We start from the raw sequence: 23,310 nt of genomic DNA, 5'->3' as shown, positions 1-23,310 counted from the left end.
TTAACTGTTCAATATAAATTTGTTTTAAATCAGTTTGTGACAAATGTGCAATGTGGGATTCATTTCAAAAAAACTCTATAACTGTCTGTACAAAGTAGGCTAAAAATTAAAAATATATATCTTACAAATAAAACGTTTAGGAATGTAGGAGTAAGTTGTAGTGATGCTATATTATTAAAGACTAAAAAGCATATCAGAGATCTAACTGTGGTTTACCTTCTCAGAAACCTTATGATACAATTAGAGGCCTGATGCTTTTTGTATTTTCAATAGACAATATAATCGATTGGGTGATAATTAGAAAATGTTATCACAAAATAATTTTAAAAGCTGATTGAAAAAAGTGTATAATATACAGTATTTGAAGGAGATAGGCATAGTACTGGCCATAATTTATAGAATAATTCATTTTAAGTATTGTAACATTGGACTTCAAATTGGCATGTTTGCCTGCAAACATTCCCTTACTCTATTGTTGCCACATCAACTAAACATTTAACAAATACTCTGTGCCTTAAAAAAACAAATATAACATTGACAAAAGCTAAGGAGGTAAATATGAATATTATTTCAAAAATGGGAAATTGCTAATAGATCAACCAGAGGGAAATAATCACTATATATACCCTCCTGTCTATCTGTATGATACATACATACACGTACCCATATAAAAATACTTTTTTAATTGAGGATATTGAGACACTTTAGAACTACCTCTGGTACGAAAAAAGACACTTGTATCCTTTTTTTAAAAAAAGCCTTTTTGTAATAGGTTGCTTCTGAGTGAAGCAAAACTGGGATACATGTTTGCATTGTGCAGAGCAAAGGACACATTAAATGCGCAAAAGCATTTCAGGTTTCTGCTCATTAAACCTAAGTAGCAGCCAATGGGGAGTACTGAGGTATTGTCACTGGATTAAAAAAGGCAAGATGGCGGCCACAGCCAAAGCAATCCTCATCATTGTGCCATATTACTACAGATAGGGCACTAGGGTGGTGGATCTCCAATTTATGTAGGGTAAGACACATAGGAACTGCTACGGGACCTACACCTCCTTGATTTTTCTGCCTAGTGAGTATAGATCCACTTTTGAGCATCCTGGAAGTTATTTTGGGCCGTGGATATTGCAGCCCAAAGTTATTAAGTGCTGTCTCCAGCCTCAGAAAGACTGAATAATGATAATTAAGTCCAATTACTGCAAGTGACAAATGCATGTCAATGAAGCTTAACTGGTCACAATAAAATAGCTTCTTGCATCTTGGGAAAGTTTTTCAATTTCCTAACCAGCCTACAGCCTTCGGATTTTGTATTAGTTGTTAAAGTCCCATCAAAGACTAAATTAGGTCCCAACCTCATTTCCCAAGATCTACCTGTTGCAACTGAATACCTCTAGGATTCAGCAGAATACAATGGCGGCTACTAATAACCTTCTGCAATAAACCAAAGATATGGCTGCCAATTAGGCAGTGAGGCTTTTTGCTTACAAAGTGCACAAGCAGAAAGAGAAAAAAAAAGTATGATCCATTTTTCATCCTCTTACGATCTTGGATAAATCCAAGCATTCCTTTTAAATCTCTTCATTTCATCCAATGAAAAGGCAATCTGCTGAAAATATAGCATTGACTGTTCCTTTTGGTTCCTTGGCTAAATCTGTAGATGAGTCTCCATGCACTCTGTATTATTATTTCTTTCCACAAAAATTGCTGCTTTAGCTTACTGTCCATAGCTACTGCCTGGGCAGCTTCAGTATCTGAGTACCTGTAACTCATGAAATTATTTACCTTGGAATGCTGTAATGAAAGAAGTGGGGGACTTAAGAATAAAGGCAGGCCCCAGCTTAAATGTCTGAGTTTGAAATTCAGTAATTATAAATCTTAAACAATGGACAAAACTTTTCTGAGTCTTGAGCGATTTCTATATTGGATTTTCCTGATCATCTGTCCATTTTCTATCCTTTCTAGGGATACATGTTTTAAAAGGCTTTCCGAGAAAATTCGGTAAATAGCAGTCAGGTAAAGTTGCAAGAATCAAAAAGGCGTTTGTCCCAATTTAAATTGGTAGACTCTTTTGCTTGATCTTGTGGAATGTGAATTTGTCATGGGGAGAACCGTTTCATCCAGAAATTATTGTGGCTATTAAGTGAAGAGAATGTGTCATAGAGTTTCTTCTGGCATTTTGATTTAGCAGGAGGAAACATGAATGATGAACAAATGCATATCGTGATGGAAGAGCAAATTATGCATTGAAGATTGAAAAAAAACAACGCAATCCTAATTCAGAAGCCACAATTAACATACAATACTGACTTGAATTGTTCTGATTTAGTCTGTGGTCCTACTCTGATACTCCTCGTCTCAGAAAAGACCTCTTTCAATAATTCCAGGCTTCTGTTTTTAGGTAACAGACAAAAGAGGGACAAGCTGCAACTGTATTTTGATGTGACTGAACAAAGGGGGATATGCACGTTCTTCCGCTGGATGGAACTCCCCAGTACTACCATATACAGGAACACAGAGCTCTAGTAACCCTAGCAATCTATTTAGATGCTTTCTTGTTCTTCTTCCTCGGGGGCTAAAGGACTGTCACAAGATATAGTAGATGAAGTGTTTGCTTCATTCAGGGTTGAACTAAAATTGAGAAAGAAAAAGAGTGAGAATTAGGACCATTCAATTGTGGTAGACAGCTAAATGGCATGAATCTTCATCATTAGCATCCTCATCGTCACTATTATCATAGTCATTAGCATCAGAAACATCATCATCCAGCTTGATTTTGAAGCTACTGCTGCAAGACGACAGGAAAATTCAGGAAAACCTGCCCCTAATTTTGAGAAATAAATTTCCAGAAGATAATTTGGAAGGTTTATTTAATGAATACATTCTTCAAGAGAAGGCATTCTGCAGGCCTTAATTTTTTTTCAACAATATTGTTCATATTATATGTTCCTAGTCAAGAGAATAAGCAGTTGGGATGGAATAATGTCATGCTTGGCGATACAAGTTAAAAATATTCTAACCTTGCTCTGCTGCTAGAGGCCTCCGGGGGATGGTTATTGTCTCCCTCTGGTTTAGGATCAGGCAAAGGAATGATATAATCATTGTCCACTCCATTCTGCTCCACAGCTGTATAGAGAACAGAACTTGAACTGACACTGTCACTCGCAGTGGACCTAGAAGGACTGAATTCTGTGTTCCTGGGCCTTGTACGCATAATAGCAGGGTGATCACTCTTCAAGAACTCTTCATTGACCTGTTGATACTTCTGCTCACATGCAAGGCAATGAGAATAGAGAGAATGAATGAGTACATACACCTGTTCATCTACAGAGCTCTACATTGAAAAATGGTTTTTTATTTATTTTTTACTATAAACACTAATACACATTGACAAAAACGTACACAACACAAATAACATCGGAACTTCACGTTCCTTCTTACAGCAGATATCTATCAGTGCATCTTTATAAACACTATTTTCCTCTCAATACATCTCTATGACATTTTACACTTATAATCCTATTATTTCTTACTCTTTTGCTAACCAGTCTATGTTTAGTTATTTGTATCAGGCAGTCTTTATTGTTCTTCTACTAATATATAACTATTCCTACTTTTGTGAATCCTACTTTCCTACATTCTTATCACTAATTCCTACTTCTTCTATAATACAAACTCTTTCCAAACATTTTCCAAATTCTTATTTCTTATTTCTATCATCTAACCATTTTCCCCAAATTAAATAGTACTCTGTTTCCCCCTTTCCTTGAATTTCCTTGGTCAATTTATCCATCTCTGTGCATTCTAAGATCTTCCGTATTATCTCATCTTCATTTGGTATTGTGTTGTTCTTCCATTTCTGCGCATATGCTATTCTGGCCACTGTAATAATATGTAGAATCAGGTATAAAGTCTCTTTATTGTATTTTATTGTGGTTATGCCTAATAAAAATGTCTCTGGATTCTAATCTACAGTATGTGATTTCCTGTTACAGTTTCCAACCAGTAACCCAGAATTTTTTGGCTGCCTCGCATGTCCACCATGTGTGATAGTATGTCCCATATGATTTCTCACATTTCCAACACATTGGGGATAAGTTTGAAGATATTTTTGCAAGTCTCGCGGGCAGCAGGTACCTTTGTACTGGTTTTCCTTGTATGCCACAGACATGGTCAGTTTCAAATTTGTTCTCCCAAATTTTTCCCATCTTTCCAATTCAATATTATAGCCAATATTTTTGCCCATCTTACCACAGTTTACCAAGTTTCCTTGACAACATCCTCCATTTTACATTTCAGCAAAAATTTGTATATTCTCCCAATCATTTTCTTCTACATACTTTGAATTATCTTATCTAATTCCTGTTGTTCCTGTTGTAGTTCGTATGCTTTAATGTCGCTATTGTATCTGGATTTGATTTACATGTATGTAACCCAGTCTACCTTATACCTTGATCCATCAATTCTTGTATTGTTTTCAAATTCACCTGCTCACTTATTAGGTGTTTATATCTTATTAATTTGTCTACGTCTGTAAAATTTGGGTGCTTCATTGCTTCTATTGTAGAAAACCAATTTGGGATTTTAATATAATGGGCTTTTTAAATTTTGGAACAGCACATTTTTAATTAAGTGTCTTTGAAAATATTTGTGAGTTTTATTTTTCACATCCCACAAGAATGTGTGCCATCCCACTTGCAGGTCATGCCCTTCTAATGCCAGAATTCTCTTGTTTTTCAGTTCAATCCACTCCCTCAACCATGTTAGTGATACTGCCTGGAAATATAATTCCCAATCTGGGAGTGCTAAACCTCCCCTTTCCTTGCTATCTTGCAATGGTTTTAATTTAATCCTTGGCTTTTTTTCCTTACCATATAAATTTGGATGTTAATTTATTTAATTCTTGAAAAAAATAGTTTGCCAGGATTTATTGGTGCTACTTGGAATAAAAATAAAATTCTTGGGAGTATATTCATTTTTATCGTAGCTATGTGTCCTATGAGTGACAGTTGTATGTTTTTCCAGCTCTCGGAGTCCTTTTTTATTTGTATTATTAATTTATTATAGTTTATAAGGACAAGCTAGAACTGGAAGGGATTGGAGTCATTTGGGAGAGAAAACCTAGCAAATCATAATGAATGGAAGCATCTGAAGAAAACAAATGGCACCTAATAATTTGGAGTGAGGGGAAGGGAGATTTCTTATCACTTTTCTTTCTGACAGATTATCTGTCATTTAGCTTTTGAGTGGGAAGAAAGGAGAAGCAGCAGAACAGTCTTCTATGGAAGAAAACTTATCTTTACTTTAGATCAACAAATGTTTCTGAAAATAAGGTCCTAGTACTTCACACTATGACATGGTGGTGATAGTGTAGTGTGGGTCCTCTATATTGGCAGTGTCCTTGGTTGTTTCACTTGGCCAGAAACAATTTTACCTAAAGCACTTAAACTCCAAGAAGTGCAATTGAAAAACTGCTCAGTTCAGTGTGCCGAAAGACAAATGAAGCTCCTCATCAAGGAAACTATTAAAGTTAAAATAATAATAATCATCATCATCTGAGCTAATACTGCTGTGAATTGTATTTGGCCCTGCATTCTAAAAAAGCTAAGCAAATCTACACCGATATCCCATCCCATCTCATCCCATCATTTTGTTAGCTACCTGTCTAATTTTTGACCTGCCTCCTTATTATTTTAAGAAAAGATGTAAAGAATTGATGTTGGGCACATCTGAAGGCAGGTGGCCTACCTGGGAACTAAACTATTTGACCACTGAAATGATTAACTGTTCAATATAAATTTGTTTTAAATCAGTTTGTGACAAATGTGCAATGTGGGATTCATTAAAAAAAAACTCTATAACTGTACAAAGTAGGTTGTTATGCACTGTTAAGTTGTGCTTTGTGTTTTATTATCTCCTTTTTTCTTTCTTTGACTTGTTTTGTGGGTCTTTCTGCAATTCTGCCTCCACCTGAGTATGAGTACATACACCTATTCATCTACAGAACTCTACATTGAGCATACTTGAGTTATAATACAGCTGGATGGAACAGTAATAGTGAATATATTATCACTGCAATTCCAAAGATTTAGGAGTCATGGCTACTGAAAATGGATAGATCTTACTTTTAAGTAGATTTTTTTAGACATATATGAACTTGTGGTATCTCCAGGAGTAAATGATGAGGTCAAATGCATCTCAACGTGGAATTTATGCATGCACACTGTGTTTACTTATACAATGCATTGGTGTTTTTTTTTTTAAAAAAAGCCAAATGTTTTGGTCATGTATCTATACTTTGTTAACTTGAGATATGCCAGTTAGGTTTGAAGGGCGTTTGAAGGGCATGAACGAAGCTATTTGTCACATGAAATCTGGTTTAAACTGGGGCTGTAGGCATATCTTGGTTGCAGTCTGGTGCACCCAGCTGTAGCCATTACATTTCATCAGATTCCTTTTTCTTCTACATGCCTGACTTATTTCAGAATCATGAGCAAACTGACTGACTTGTTGAGGTCACCAGAATGTAAGAGAGTCTGGAGTGAATAGTTCAGAAAATGCCAAATGTTAGGTTTGGTAGAAAATTGTTTAATATTTATGCTGTCATTCCCCGCCTCCAGAAATGTCAACAAATCGAGATTTGAATTTTGTAAATTGCTTTCTAAGATTATAGCAGCAGTTCATAACAAGATGTTTAAAAGCTACAAAAGTAAAAAAAAAAAACCTATTAATTCAGTGTCACCTCTGCACTTTTATTTCCTGTCACTTATTTTACTTCAGATTTCAGGGAAACCTGAGAATCCCCTAAAATGAGGCTGATGTAGAAATTGGTTGGGATTCAACCCACAAATTTATAGCAATACATCTCAGGATTCCTACTACTGTTCCTAGTAAGTAACCTGATCCATGGTTAGAAACATTATTATATTACAAAAGAGACCAAACTGGAGAATTTTGTTACAGCAATATGCATATATCTGGTTTATTTCCCAACCTCCCACTACCCTACAAAGTAAGCCCTCACCTACTAGTTATGATTGCAGCATGCTTTTTATAGAAAAAGATATTTGGATGTTGAGCTGCTTACTGAAACTGGCTCCCATTTATCATAATCATTCTAATATTAAATGACTGAGTACTGCATACAAAAGCCAAGATCTTTTAAGAGCTTATGACAATGAAGAACAATCGATCAAGATTTTAGAATTCTGGATGGCAATTAAACGTTGGAATCACATCAAAAGTGCTTAATCAATAGAAAACATATTTTTTAGTACTTTCCCCAAATAATAGCCAACAACGAACAGATTTAGAGAAAAGTACTCAGTTCTCATATCCTTTTTATGGGTAAAAGAAAAGAAACCTAGATAAGATTTTGATTTAAAAACTGATTCTCTTTATCTGTTCAGGTCAAATATACTTTACCTTCTTGTAACTGTCTGTTAGCAGGTTCCCCATAAGTACTACCAGTTGAGAGAAAGATGGTCGGATCTCAAACTTCTCTTCCCAGCATTTCTGCATAATTTCATAGCTAAAAACATATGAAAGAAGATTTCAAGGTTTGGGAAAGTTTTGAAAAGTGGATGACATTTCCCTTACTTAAGAGAGACAATTGTTTACCCAAACCACTCACATTTCATTGGAGGCATGGGTAGGTTTGGACATCCGGTAGCCACGTTTAATAGCATTATAGAATTGCTCATTCATAGGCAATTCAGGATATGGCGTCCCACCTAAGAACAAAAGAGTGAACTTAAGCAACCACCATTTCTTTTTCAATTTCACATAATGACAGTGGTTGTTGGGAATGGTCCTGAAAAATGGATGGCAGAAAACACAAATATAAATCGAGAAGATTATGTAGATAAACTACAGAATAACAGTTTTATTTCATTTTAAACACAGAATATTTGGAAGGTAGGATATATCAAAGGTTAAGCTGGACAATGTTGACCGAAGAGACATACCTAGAGTGAATATTTCCCATAGAAGAATCCCAAAAGACCATACATCACTTAAGGTAGTGTAGAGGTTGTTGAAGATGCTCTCAGGGGCCATCCATTTCAAAGGCAAGAAGGTCTATTTAAAAAAGGTAGAAAAAGGATTTTTTTTAAAAAAAAAACTTCCCATAGAACTGACCATTGAAGATTTTTGAATGGTTACTTTGCTAATGATACTTTTCTGTGAATGTTAATGGCACTTGTTTGCAACCTAGGAAGAACTAGGAGCCCTTCTCAGTCAAGAAGGGGAGCTCATGTCTATAACCTTGCTATTGTCAGTCACACTCAGCACGATAGCAATATGACAAAGTGTGACTCTGATCAGTAGTAAAACACTTAGTCAAGTAATAATAATACCAAATTCTGAATTTCATGTGTAGAGAATTGATTGCTACTTCAAAAATAATTTACATGATGATCCCAACAGAAATCCAATTTCAAAGAAAGGACGGGTTTTTCAAAAACAGAGAGAGAGAGAGAAAAAATCAAATACTCATTTCCTTCACAAGTTACAATGTATGGAGAAAATTCCACATATTGAAAACTAATAGGGCTTTAGTGAAGACATTATCTGTAACGTTTATTGGTCTCTGATCCAGTGGTGAATTCCTACCAGTTCCTACCAGTTCGGACTGGTTTAGGTGGAACAGTAACTTGGTGGACTGGGTCAGTGACCCAGGCCTACCATGTCCCCGAACCTGTTCTCCCGGTGGTGCCATAGGTGGTGCCATCTTGTTTTTGGCTTTTGCACGCATAGAGCAATTTTCTTTTTTTAAAGAAATAGTTTTTATTGAACATTTTCAAGTTTAAAAACCACAAGTAAAAAGAAAAAAAGAAAAAAAACCAAATAAAAATACAAAAACAAATACAAAACAGATAAAAACACAAGCAACATAACAATATATAATTTTAAGCTTCTCATATCAGCATGTATATTCAGCTTTGTAGTTTACTATTCGATTGTTGCCTTCCCATAGTTTTTAACAATTCTAATACTAATGTGGTAATTATATTGTAATAGAATAATACATATAATCAGATTTTACATACATTTATTTTTCTTCATAATATAATCAATAGTTTAAAAAAAATTCTTGTTTAGGCTTCTATTCGCTAGCCACTTGTACAGTTTACTCCAAATTTTATAATAGTCCGACTCTTCTCTTTCTTTTAACTTCATAGTCATCCTGTCCATTTCAGCACATTCGAGTATCTTCCTGATTACCATTTCATGTGTGTGTGTGTGTGTGTGTGTGTGTGTGTGTGTGTGTTTGTGTGTGTGGGTAGTTTTTTGTTTTTAATTTTACGCAAAGGCGATCCTAGCAGCGGTTAGTATGTGTAATATTATATATTGATATTTCTTGTCCATCTTTGGTTCTAGTATACCTAATAAACATAATTCTGGTTTCCCTTTGTTCCGTGATTCCTTCCAGCCAATCCTTAATTTTAACCCAATATTTCTTGGCGTGGGGACATGTCCACTACTTATGATAGAAGGTTCCAGATTTATGTCTACATCTCCAACATTCAGGAAGGAGATAGGTTTGGGAACATCTTGGCCAATCTCGCTGGTGGTAAGTGCCATTGGTAGAACATTTTATATAAATTCTCCTTATAGGCTACCGCCATCGGAAGCTTATAGCTTCTTTCCCACAATTTGTCACAATCTTCTAATTCTATGTTTTGGCTAAAGTTTCTGGGCCAGGTTACCACTGTCTCTTCTAAGTCTCTCCTTCCATTTTATATTTTAAAAGGAAGTTATATATTTTGGTAATCATTTTTCCTCCTGTTTCTTGCAATAATTTGTCTAATTCCAATTGTTTCTCATATATGCCATATTGTTCACGGTCCTTTTTAAACCTTGTTTTAATCTATTTTTTTTAAAGTATGTATGCCGCCCTATTCCCGACAGACTCAGGGCGGCTAACAAGAAAAAGGGAGGGGATACAAAAAATAAAATAAAAAACAACAATTTAAAATTCTACAACAGCCATAACCTCGAATGGGGCTGGATAGTTCAACAGCCCCAGGCCTGGTGGAACAGCCAGGTCTTAACTGCTTTGCGGAAGGCCAGAAGGGTAGTAAGGGTCCGGATCTCCACTGGGAGATCGTTCCAGAGGGCCGGAGCAGCCACAGAGAAGGTCCTCCCCCGAGAAGTCGCCAGCCGACATTGGCCGGCAGATGGAATTCGGAGGAGGCCTAGTCTATGGGATCTAATAGGTCTTTGGGAGGTGACTGGCAGGAGGCGGTCTCTCAAGTACCCAGGTACAATACCATGTAGGGCTTTAAAAGTAATGACTAGCACCTTGAAGCGTGTCCGGAAACCAATGGGCAGCCAGTGCAGCTCACGGAGGATAGGTGTAATGTGGGTGTACCGAGATGCACCCACAATCGCTCGCGCGGCTGCATAAATAAGGCCACCATTCCATCACAATTCCTTCATGTTTCAAATCCTGGGCTGGTTTTAATTATCCTTTATTGTTTAATAATTCTGCGTAGCTCACTATTTTATTGAGGTCTGTGTTGTATGGGTAGATCATTGCCTCCATCGCCGATAACCAAATTGGGATCTTCATATAATGGCGTTTTAAAATTATTTCCCAGGTACCTAGCAGGGCATCTCTTAATATGTGCCTCTGAAAATATGAGTGGGATTTATTTTTCCTCTCCCAGAGGAAAGCATGAGGACCCAGATTGTTGGGGGCAATATGCTGACTCTCTGTAAACCGCTTAGAGAGGCCTGAAAGGCCTATGAAGCGGTATATAAGTCTACTGCTATTGCTATTGCTATTGCTAGCATGCCAGCCAAGTTGGAGATCGTGGCCTTCTATCGTTAGTATCCTTTTATTTTTCAGTTGGATCCAATCCTGAAGCTACGTCATGGCTGCAGAGCAATTTTCGTTGTACTGCTCATGCGTGCATGCATGTGGCGCATCCCTGAGCGAACCGGCAGTAGCGGCTGATGGAACCTACCACTGCTCTGGTCATATCCTTGAATCTGCAGGCATACAAATGGAGCAACTTGTACATAGAGACCACTATTTAGATTGTGAATATTACATGTATTAGATTGTTTCCATAGTGAAATATGACGGTGAGGAAGAATTGGAGATTCATGCAATTTTGAAAGACAATATACTGTAGCCGCAGACTTTTGGTGCCTCTTAAGTGCAAAGTAACTCTTGTGCGTCCCAAAATAACAGAACTGCCAATAGTTTTATTTATTTTAATAGTTTCTAGTTTTAATGGATTTTATTTGTACTAAAATACATCCTAAGAACTGTTAGTCATAGACTATCCTACATAAAGAGTGGATGTGAGCTTCTAGAGAGCAAAGAATTTAAAAACACAGCCTGAAATAGCATTAAATTGGATAGGAAAAAAATGGTCTGGTTGAGCAAAAGACACCGTCAAAGGAAGGACATCTATATTATGCTTGTTATTATCATTTCCTGTATTCCTCCCCAGCTTATGCTTTTCTGTGACATGCGAAATCAGTCTGCTTCTGTTTTTTCCCCCCTTGCTTGCGTGCTGTTCTAATCACCATCTTCTAGGCTGAAAGAGGGCTCGGTTGTGCAACCAGCACCAAAAAAAATAATTTCCAGGAAGAATTGCAAAGAACCAGGGGTTTCGTTTCCTATTTGTTGGGGAAAGTGAAGGGTAAGGGAGATTTAGAGACATGCCTTCTGTTTCCAGCTGTGCAGAATGATTTATATTGGGACTTTGATCATATTTTGGCTTCAGTCCCTGAAAGTCTCAACCTAAGTGTATGTATGCACCCCCTCCCCAAATTCAACATTCCCAGCATGGGAATGATAAGAAGATCAATAGGGTAATTTAAGTTTTATGCATGAGGAATTTGGGAGCTTGTGTATTGGTATCCATAATGATTTTTGTACTGTGTTAATGATATAACTATATAGCTATATCTATATAAGAAGAGACAGACATTATGATCTCCGGAAGTTAAAATGTATTATCCACTTAGCTTTCCTTAGCCTCTGCTAACATCGTCAGAGTGTAGAAACTACCACTGAAGAGATTATTTGCCTTTATGCATCATTTATCAATTTGGCCATTGCATTTGTGATAGGCCCGTCCACCCACCTCCCACCTGTAGTTAGCTCTGTCGTTTTTTGCTTCAGATATGTTAATCGATGGAGGCTTAGCTCCTGTTGCTTCCTCCCCTATTGCACACCACTTGGGCTGCTCATCTTCAGGGAATGATTCTGAGCTGTCAGATGTTGCTTTAACGGCATTCTCTTTGCCCCCTTCCCACAAACCACCGCTCCTCCGCCTCACAGGCATATTTGATATATCAAACAGATTTATTTGTTGTTTTGCCCTTGATCTTGTAACCAGCCCGGCTCATTCCTCATTGCCCATGTCTATTATGGCTTGAAGCAGCTCTGCTGGGCTCCTCAGCATTCGGCCCGGGCTGGCTATACCTCTGCAGGACAAATCTGCATGCCCAAAGGGGTGTGTGTGTGCTGTTGATCTCTACTCCCCACTAGGAATCAGTCTCTGCTCATCCTACAGGATCTTTCTCAGTGCCTCAATGCTTGGTAATCTGGTAGCAGGTCGATGTACCTATTGATGGAATTATTGTTGGAAAACCAGGCTTCTTTCAGTAGGTGTCCCCCTTTAGTTGCATCATTGGCAACACCTTCTACCTCTTGAAAATTGAATATATGATTGTGCTCCTTCATATGGGTCCAGATCTGGGAATCATGTTCAAGAACTCTAGTCTGCAGCTGTGTAGCCCTTTCCTTTAGATAGTTGCTTGCACAGTTACTGCAGTTAATACTGTAAACCATCAAGGATGCCTCCTCTTTGGTTAATGTTTCTTTTGGACGCATCACTCTCATTCTCAGTTGATCCAGTTTGTGCGCCACCTGACCCCATGCACTGAAGGGATGCGTGAAGCTGTTTCAGATACACCTGTATATATGGGAGCATCCTCTGTGCAGATGTTCCACTTGGACCCTCAATGGGCTGTCCGGTCCTGGGTGTAATACATCATCAGACAAAGTCCATAGAATAACTATTGAGCGTGCATATCTGATAGAGATGTGCCCGCTACTTCGCTTTGGCCATTAGTGTATTGCAGTGGGTGCCTACCCTATTGAATAATGCCCAAATGCAGCTAACTTTATGTGCAGTGGGACGGTTGCTTTTGTTGTGTAAAATGTGGTCATGCTCATGATTTTTCAATACACACCTGTGTCAAGCCTCCTATCAGGATTGCGGCTGACAAGCACATCCAGGATGGCCAGTGTGGTATTGGCCTCCTCCCCCATTGTAAATTTAATATCTGAGTATATGGAATTAAGGATTCTCATGAATCTGGTCTTGTCTTGCTGTTTAATAATTGCAAATGTGTGGTCGATATAACATGCCCAAAACTTGGGCTTGTAGATTTTCATTCCTCATATCAACATCAAAATGTTGTCAAATGGTGTCATTTGTGATGTGGTCAAGAAGGGAGATGCCCGATATCCAATGGAGCATTCACAATTTTCCATGGCATGGGGAAAGCTTTCGGTCACTGTTGTTGCTGCCCAGCATTCAGTGCCATACAGTGTAACAAGGCGATGGTTCTCTTGTAAATCTTAGATTTAAGATGGGTTGGCATTTGTCTGTCACATAACACACCAATGAGTTCTAACCAATGCATCCAGGCTGCAATCACCCTTGCTCACACCTCACCATTGATATTGCCATTGCCTTGGAGGTTGGACCTAGATACTGAAAAATGTCCACCTTCTTCAGGTTTTCTCCATTGATTTGAAGCATTCCAGGGGTGGTGACAGTCTCTAAGTTCTCAGTTTTCATAATGTTGAGGCGCAATTCGAAATGGTTGAGGCGATCATTCCATGTTTGAATTTGTTGCTGTTGTTCATGTCATTTGAACTTGCTGCTGTTGTTCGGTGGTGGAAGCAAGCATAATATCATCAGCATAGAGCATAGTTCAGGGTGTGTTTTGCTGAAGGTCATGTGTAATGATATCCATGACTAATATAAACAGAAGTGGTGACAGTGCAGAGCCTTGGTGCACACCAAATGTCACTGGGAATCTGTTGGAAAGGCCAGCTGGGCATCACAGTTGGCTGGCTGCTGATATTCTTGTATAGCGTTTTAACCCAGTCAATGACTGGTTCAGATGCTGTGATCCTGGAGAGCATACCAGATTAGTTGGTGTGGAACACAATCAAACGCTTGCTCCAGGTCTAGGAAAGCCACACCTTCTCATGGTGTTTTTCTATGAGTTGTTGGGCTGCAAAGATGGCGTCAGTTGTTCCACATCCTTTAACAAAGCCACATTGGCCGATGGTGAGTTGGGTGATTCTGCAAATGCATTGATCAAGGATCCTCTCAAAGATCTTCACAGTGTGACACAGAAGGCAGCTTGGGTGATAGCTGGTAGTCAGCTGGGTCACCCTTGTTGTTGAACATGGGAATTGTAACACTTGTTGACCAATCAGTTGGTACATGGCCAATGTTCATTATAGCAATGAAGAACTCAGTCAGTCAAGGTGTCTTGCATTTCCTTTAGTTTCTGGAGGTCCGCAGGCAGGTCAGGTCCAGGGGCCTTCAGGTTCTTCATTCTGTCCACAGCATTGTCAACTTCCCTCCCCAGTTATGAGTGAAATGGCTCCATGTGTTGGTGTGTCTTCTGGAATTGGTGGATGTGGGAATTTGATGTTGGAGATCTCATTGAAATGATCCTGCCATCATTGCAGGATCTCCTGTTTGTCTTGGAGTCATTTGCCATCCTTCACACATATGTAATGCTTGATGTCGTGTGCTAAATTGGTGAAAATCTCTCGTTAAATTCAGGAAAAAGTTCACATTCCAGAGACTTAGAAATGAAGATACTTCCATGCAAAATTATTTATGAAGAATGTCAAAACAGGTTCAATTATCTGGTGAGTGAGATCAAAACAATCTCTGTGAAATATTTTATGTTTCTTTCTGAAACATAAGCTCCTTGAGATACTTTGCGATTTCACGATAAAAAATAAGCCACACTTTAAACAAATGAATACATTTAAAGAAAACAAAAATAATTAAAACAGCAATCAAATTGTGAAAACAATTGCAAATTTGTGGGTATATGCCTTCCCTAAGAAATTAAAAAGATATGGTGTAGCAAGGAACCTAACTCTCTTTATTTTGGATTACAGCCCAGGTAATCTTGCTACTCACATTTCCTTTGGAAATATAATTTGAATCCCGCATGATGTCCCTGGCTAGGCCAAAGTCACAGATCTTCACCAGTTTCCCTTCGCAGATCAGTACGTTTCTTGCAGCCAGATCACGGTGCACACACTGGATAATAAGGGAAAAGACATGCTGACTGTGTAGACATATACTTCGGGTGTCCTGATTTTTATTTCAAAAGTAATTATTGTGCCTCGGAATTCCTCGGAATGAAGCAACAGCACAACATGCAGTGAGACATGTAACGCACATGATGAAGAGGTGCTTGGGCAGCTGCTCTAGAGACATGTGGAAATACTGCTGTCTAAGCTTTATGACTTCATTTTGTCCTCTCACACCACAGCCTCATTTTGTAAACTTCACAATTCTTTAAAATACTCTGGAAAGGCAGTGCAAGAAGAGCCACAAATATGCAAGTACCAGTGTTTTAGAGGTACTTGCAAGACCTTTACCCCTGCACTGTCACATTTTTTCTATTTTTATATTAGACATGTGAAAATATTCCTTCAGGTAGCAAGTGCCAGGAGCCCAGCACCTGGGCTCTTCTCAACTTGTTCATCTTGAATTTGGAAACAGAGTTTGCCCCCACCAAACCTGCAAACTACCTGGTTCCCCATGGTGTAGACATCCTATCAGCAGTGTTGAAAGAATATTTGGTAGTCAGTTGAACAAAGATTAGGGAGAGAATACTTTCTCAGATATTGGATATCTTGGGTTAAATCTAAGGCTGCTATGTTCTACCTCCTTTGCCTTGCTTCACACACAAGTGTGTGGAAGTAGGAATTGCAACCAGTCACAAGGGAAAGAAAAACAAAAAAATAGTTTCTTCCCATTTTTTACTATATTGTGGCATTTTTGCTCATGTTCCAAAGAACCTAGAATCATACAAAATCAGAGAATATGATTTTGAACACTAGGTTTATATGTCATGTAAAGCCATCTTTTGTTTAACCACAGTTTGTTGAATAGCCACAGTTGCCTGGTTCAAATAAAATGCGGTGTTTTAGAAACTACAAAGGCTGAATTCATACTTCATTGCAGAATTAATTCCTTGTACTTTGAGATGCTGCTATTCTTTTGTCCTTCAAATTCATTATTACATGTACAGTATATGCCACCTATCCTGCTATTCAAATTCATTGCTGGGTAGAACTTGAGAAATTCTCTGTCTTACATGTTTCCCAGCCATATTTTTTTTTTCACCATGTGGTTCTAGCAATCACTTGTGACATCCATACTGTACGTGACATCTTAATGCTGGCTTGTGGGGATGCACTTCAGGAAAACCAACCATAGATTATGTGGTAACGTAGGAGCAGTTTCTTTGCACAAGTTTTAGTCTCCCCGCCCCCTCCTTGCCATCGCTATTAGCCAAATGCCTCACATGACCAAAATGCCTCAACTCTGATCAAGATTATGACTACAAAGACATGCCAATGAGTGAGCTATTATGTCTGAAATGAACCTTGTGACACAATTAATTGGATTTGTTGTGATGCTTACTAGGCTGTACTACAAAGCTTTTTTTTTTTACTACCTGAAGGAGAAAATCCCCCCCCCCTTCATTTAATCCAAGGTTGTTTAATACCCCAAGTTAACCAGGTTTGGGAGCATGTAACGCAAAATATATTCAGAAAATCTTCTATTTAATTGGTAAGGAAGAAGACAAACCTACAGTCAGCTTCCCATTCACGACCTATCAAATCTGTATTCTGAGGGACTACCTCACTTTGCTTGAAGAAGCTGAACATACTGAGCTAGTCTTTTCTTACTGAATGTCATGGCTTTTGGTTGGTGCATGCAGGGGGCATTAGGTAAACATGGGTGGTTGTGAAAAAGGTTGCAGTAATGTCTAAACAAACAACATACCAAAGTCTAGTAACACCTACACTAACAGCCCTCCTATTTATGCTTTTGAGAGAAACACCCTTGTTCACCTCCACCTGTTTCTGCTTCTTTCTTGAGCACAAACACGTACTCAACCACGTCCCCTTCTCCTTTGAAACCAGATATCCAAAAATATATAATCCCGAGTGCAAATATATTTACGTTTTTAGAAGCTAAGAACTCCATTCCCTTAGCCACTTGGAAGCTAACTCCAAGAAGATCGATATAGCTGAGGAGAGGAGACTCGCTGATCAAGGTCACTTTTTCTGAAGCTGGAAATATAAAATAATAGTGTTTATTAACCCACCACCCCTTTAAAAGGACAGAGACATAAAACCTTTCTGCACACTTACACTATAGCAGACTTGCTGGAATATAAGATCAATGGCATATAAGATCAATGGAATTGGAAGTTTCCTTCTCCCAACATTAAATTATAGAGGTAGTCCTCAACTTATAACACAACTAGGACCAGAATCTCTGTCACTGAGTGAAGTAGTCTGTCATGCCTCAGCATACAATTTTTATATATACTGTTGTTGGTCTCTAGCCCCATCTAGTGGCCACCGGGACAAATACAATTATATTGTTTTGAAGCTGATCCAACTCCTTTACCCATCAGCCTGCACTCTCAAAATAAGTGCATGCTGGGAAGCCAGATGTTCTGACCTAGTTGTCAAACATGACAAGCACACAGTTGTTTAACTAAATTAGGAGCACACTTTATTAGGAGCACCAGCAACTCCGGCAAAGAGTCTTTCTCCCCCCCCCCAATATATATTTAATTATTTTTACATTTAAAACAATGCAGTACCACGAAATCAAAGTGACCATACATGCACTTTATGTACAGCTAGTCTCAACCATTAACAATTAGCCTACTGAATACATAGTCTATCCTTCTGTCCAATCACAATATATACAGTTTGTTCCAGTCTGGTCACCTTGTCTTATACAAGTCATAAAATCTGTTCCAGACTTCAAAATATTCTGATTCCCCTTTATTTTTAAGTTCAAGAGTGAGCCTATCTGCTTCCGCACAGGCCAACACTTTTCTGATTATATCTAGCTTTGATGGTGTATTTTCTTTTTTCCAATATTGTGCATAAGTTATGCGTGCCACAGTTAATACATGTATAATTAAATAAAGTGTATCTTTCTTAAACTCCTCTGGTATTATACCTAGGAGAAAAAATTCCGGTTTAAACAAGATTTGGTCTCCCACCATTTGTTCTAACCATGATTGAATCATTTTCCAATATTTTTTTGCCTCATTGCACGTCCACCACATGTGATAAAAAGTGCCTGGTGTTTTTTTACACTTCCAACAATTTGGGGCCAGATTTTTAAACATTTTGGAGAGCTGTGCTGGGTGGAGGGGAGATGTCATCTGTAGAACATCTTATAAAGATTTTCTTTATTTGCCGTAGCCATTGTTAGTTTCTGATTAAGTATCCAAAGTTTTTCCCACTTAGCCAATTCCACATTGTAACCGAATTTTTTTGCCCAGGCAACCATAGTTTCTTTGACATGTTCCTCCTCTAGCTTGAATTCCAACAAAAATCTATACAACACGTCGATCAGCCTGTTTTCTGTCTGTATCAGAAGTTTATCGAATGTTGTATAATCTTTGGCAATACCTTCCTTCTTCCTATCCTATGCAAACCTTGACTGTATCTGTAGATAAGACCACCATTCTACTTGTACCCCTTGTGATGTCAATTCTAATCTAGCTTTGATCTCCCCTGTCTGTTCAATAACTCTTTATATGTAACTATATTTTCCATATTAATTACATTTGAGTGTATGTATGCTTCCATCGTAGATAGCCAAATGGGTATTTTGGTGTAGTGGTTATGTTTAGTTTTGTTCCATATTAATAAGAGGGACTGATATAATGTCTACTGAAATACTTATGTGCAGGTCCTTTTTCATACCAAAGGAAGGCATGCTATCCTACTTGGAGGTCATGACCTTTCAATTTGAGTAATCTTGTAAACAAAACTGTGCCTCAGCCCCCATAGCTGCCACCCAAAAAGAACACCATGGTTGATGGTACCAAAAGTCATTGAGAGGTCAAAGAGAAGAAGGATGGTTGCACTACCCCATCCTGCTCTTGCTAGGGATCATTGACAAGTGTGAACAATGCTGTTTCCATCCCATAATGGCCAAGAGGGCACTGCAATTGCTGCAACTTTGGCCACAGGCTTGTAAATTCTTTTGTTCTACACTGTTGTAATTTTGAATGGCCACTTAATGAATGGTCATAAGTTGAGAACTACTTCTCAACTGGATGAAATATTTAAGAATGAACAAGAGGGACTGTCTGATATAATGTCTACTGAAATATTTATGTGCAAGTCCTTTTTCATACCAAAGGAAGGCATGCCATCCTACTTGGAGGTCATGACCTTTCAATTTGAGAAATCTTTTATTTCTCAACATTATCCATTCTCTTAGCCATGTTAGAGTGGCCGCAGTATAATAAAGTTCCCAATCTGGTACGCCAAATCCTCATTTATCCTTAGTGTCTTGCAGAGTTTTGAGTTTTATTCTTTATCTCTGCCAAATGCATTTCGAAACCAGTGGATTCAAATCCCTAAAAAAACCTTTTTCTAATTTAATGGGAATATTCTGAAATAGGAAAATAATTTTTGGCAATACATTCATTTTTATGACTGGGAACCTACCCGTCAGGGACAGTTGTAGGTTTTCCCACCTTTCTAAGTCTTTCTTAGTTTTATTGATCAAATTAGTATAGTTATCTTCTTTGATGGTCACACACCTCGCAGATAAATGTATACCAAGAAATTTGACTCTTTTGACAGTTTGGATACCCAATTTCTTTGTTAACGCCTTGCAAAGAGTCTTTCTCCCTCAGCAGGATAATGAAGTCTAAGTGCCTGTGGAAAGTGAAGCTTACTTTCCTTCACCCTGAAATGGCTCCAACACACCAGGAGTCTCTCTCACTCACCACCCTCATAAGGAAAGTCATGGAAGGTGCGTCCACTTTTTTCCAAGTAGCGGAGACACACACGTACACACTACAAAGGTACACGCAAATCTCACTTCCTATTAACACCTTTCCCTGGAGAAAGGAGTTGAACTAGCACAAAACTGTGCCTCAGCTGCCACCCAAAAAGAACACCATGGTTGATGGTACCAAAAGTCATTGAGAGGTCAAAGAGAAGAAGGATGGTTGCACTACCCCATCCTGCTGTTGCTAGAGATCATTGACAAGTGTGGACAATGCGGTTTCCATCCCATAATGGCCACGAGGGCACTGCAATTGCTGCAACTTTGGCCACAGGCTTGTAAATTCTTTTGTTCTACACTGTTGTAATTTTGAAGGGCCACTTAATGAATGGTCATAAGTTGAGAACTACTTCTCAACTGGATGAAACATTTAAGAATGAACAAGAGGGACTGTCTGATATAATGTCTACTGAAATATTTATGTGCAGATCCTTTTTCATACCAAAGGAAGGCATGCCATCCTACTTGGAGGTCATGACCTTTCAATTTGAGTAATCTTTTATTTGTCAACATTATCCATTCTCTTAGCCATGTTAGAGTGGCCGCAGTATAATAAAGTTCCCAATCTGGTACGCCGAATCCTCATTTATCCTTAGTGTCTTGCGAGTTTTGAGTTTTATTCTTTATCCCTGCCAAAGACATTTCGAAACCAGTGGATTCAAATCCCTAAAAAAACCTTTTTCTCATTTAATGGGAATATTCTGAAATAGGAAAATAAATTTTGGCAATACATTCATTTTTATGACTGGGATCCTACCCATCAGGGACAGTTGTAGGTTTTCCCACCTTTCTAAGTCTTTCTTAGTTTTATTGATCAAATTAGTATAGTTATCTTCTTTGACGGTCACACACCTCGCAGATAAACATATACCAAGAAATTTGACTTTTTTGACAGTTTGGATACCCAATTTCTTTGTTAACGCCTTGCAAAGAGTCTTTCTCCCTCAGCAGGATAATGAAGTCTAAGTGCCTGTGGAAAGTGAAGCTTACTTTCCTTCGCCCTGAAATGGCTCCAACACACCAGGAGTCTCTCTCACTCACTACCCTCTTAACGAAAGTCATGGAAGGTGCGTCCACTTTTTTCCAAGTAGCGGAGACACACACACACACACACACTCCAAAGGTACACCCAAATCTCACTTCCTATTAACACCTTTCCTTCGAGAAAGGAGCCGAACTAGCACAAAACTGTGCCTCAGCCCCCATAGCTGCCACCCAAAAAGAACACCATGGTTGATGGTATTTTGGTATTTTTTTTGGTATTTATTAGACATTTATAGGCCGCCCTTTTCCCTGAGGGGACTCAGGGCGGCTTACAATCAAAAAGGAAAGGGAGTGTAGGACAATACAAAAAGAAGTGTGCACAAAAGTAAATTAAACAGTAAAACTCAACATTCACTCAGCATTCGGGAGGGGCAAAAGTAAACTTATCCCCAGGCCTGACGGGCTAGCCAGTTCTTGAGGGCTGTGCGGAAGGCCTGGACGGTGGTGAGGGTACGAATCTCCACAGGGAGATTGTTCCATAGTGTCGGAGCCGCAACAAAGAAGGCTCTCCTCCGAGTAGTCGCCAGTCGGCACTGACTGGCGGATGGAATACGGAGGAGGCCAACTCTATGCGATCTGATGGGACGCAGGGAGGTAATTGGCAGAAGGCGGTCTCTCAAATAGCCAGATCCACTACCATGGAGCGCTTTATAGGTGGTTAGTAGGACCTTGAAGTGCACCCGGAGATCGACAGGTAGCCAGTGCAGCTCACGGAGGATCGGTGTTATGTGGGCGAACCGTGGTGCGCCCACGATCACTCGCACGGCCGCATTCTGGACTAGCTGAAGTCTCCGGATGCTCTTCAAGGGCAGCCCCATGTAGAGCACATTACAGTATTCCAGCCTGGAGATCACAAGGGCTTGAGTGACTGTTGTGAGGGCCTCCCGATTCAGGTAGGGCCGCAACTGGCGCACCAGGCGAACCTGGGCAAATGCCCCCCTGGTCATAGCTGAGAGATGGTGGTCAAAAGTCAGCTGTGAGTCCAGGAGGACTCCCAAGTTGCGGGCCCTTTCTGAGGGGTGTAAGTTTTGTCCCCCCAGCCTGAGTGATGGTATGTTGGTCAAATTTTTGGGAGGGAAACACAACAGCCACTCGGTCTTGTCCGGGTTGAGTATCAGCTTGTTTGCTCTCATCCAGTCTTTAACGGCTTCCAGACCCCGGTTCATCACGTCCACCGCTTCATTGAGTTGGCACGGGGCGGACAGATACAACTGTGTATCGTCTGCATATTGGTGGTATTTTATCCCGTGCCTTCGGATGATCTCGCCCAGCGGTTTAGTGGTTTAGTGGTTTATTAGCATTTGTAGGCCGCCCTTTTCCCTGAGGGGACTCAGGGCGGCTCACACAAAACCGGGAAGGGGGGGGAATACAAACATTAAGATAACAACATATAGTAAAATAATGACCAACATACATTCATCATTCGGGAGGGGTAACTATCCTATCCCCAGGCCTGACGGGCGAGCCAGTTCTTCAAGGCTATGCGGAAGGCTTGGACGGTGGAGAGGGTACGAATCTCCATGGGGAGCTCGTTCCAAAGGGTCGGGGCTACTGCTGAGAAGGCCCTCCTCCTTGTAGTTGCCAGCCGACACTGGCTGGCCGATGGAATGCGGAGGAGGCCTAGTCTATGGGATCTTATAGGTCGCAGGGAAGTAATTGGCAGAAGGCGGTCTCTCAAGTATCCAGATCCACTGCCATGTAGGGCTTTATGGGTGATTAATAGCACCTTGAAGCGCATCCGGAGATCGACAGGTAGCCAGCGCAGCTCGCAGAGGATAGGTGTTATGCAGGTGAATCGAAGTGCACCCGCAATCACTCGCGCGGCCGCGTTCTGCACTAGCTGAAGTCGCCGGATGCTCCTCAAGGGCAGCCCCATGTAGAGCACATTGCAGTATTCCAGCCTAGAGGTCACAAGGGCCCGAGTGACTGTTGTGAGAGCCTCCCGATTCAGGTAGGGTCGCAACTGGCGCACCAGGCGAACCTGGGCGAATGCCCCCCTGGTCACAGCCGTTAAGTGGTGGTCGAATGACAGCTGTGGATCCAGGAGGACTCCCAAGTTGCGAACCCTCTCTGAGGGGTATAAAATTTGACCCCCCAGCCTGAGTGTTGGAATATTAGCCAA

At 39.6% G+C, this 23,310-nt stretch overlaps 1 protein-coding gene across 1 annotated transcript in view; it reads right to left on the bottom strand.

Annotated features, from left to right (window-relative positions):
* Nucleotides 1-545: 545 nt before the first annotated feature.
* Nucleotides 546-23,310, bottom strand: part of PDGFRB (platelet derived growth factor receptor beta) — a 105,748-nt gene continuing 82,983 nt past the window's right edge. The window contains exons 17-23 of the mRNA XM_014065020.2: nucleotides 17,271-17,380; nucleotides 15,207-15,329; nucleotides 7,965-8,076; nucleotides 7,631-7,730; nucleotides 7,423-7,528; nucleotides 3,018-3,262; nucleotides 546-2,628 (exon numbers count right to left, since the gene is read on the bottom strand). Of these exons, the coding sequence (XP_013920495.2) occupies nucleotides 2,541-2,628; nucleotides 3,018-3,262; nucleotides 7,423-7,528; nucleotides 7,631-7,730; nucleotides 7,965-8,076; nucleotides 15,207-15,329; nucleotides 17,271-17,380 (884 nt within the window). The 3' untranslated portion in view covers nucleotides 546-2,540. The remainder of the gene's footprint in view (nucleotides 2,629-3,017; nucleotides 3,263-7,422; nucleotides 7,529-7,630; nucleotides 7,731-7,964; nucleotides 8,077-15,206; nucleotides 15,330-17,270; nucleotides 17,381-23,310) is intronic.

The sequence above is a fragment of the Thamnophis sirtalis genome, unplaced genomic scaffold (assembly GCF_051295495.1).
Source record: "Thamnophis sirtalis isolate CommonGarterSnake01/CBP01778 unplaced genomic scaffold, rThaSir2_p1.2 scaffold_3, whole genome shotgun sequence".
In the NCBI taxonomy this organism is placed as follows: Eukaryota; Metazoa; Chordata; class Lepidosauria; order Squamata; family Natricidae; genus Thamnophis; species Thamnophis sirtalis.
This window is presented reverse-complemented; position numbering and strand designations above follow the sequence as displayed.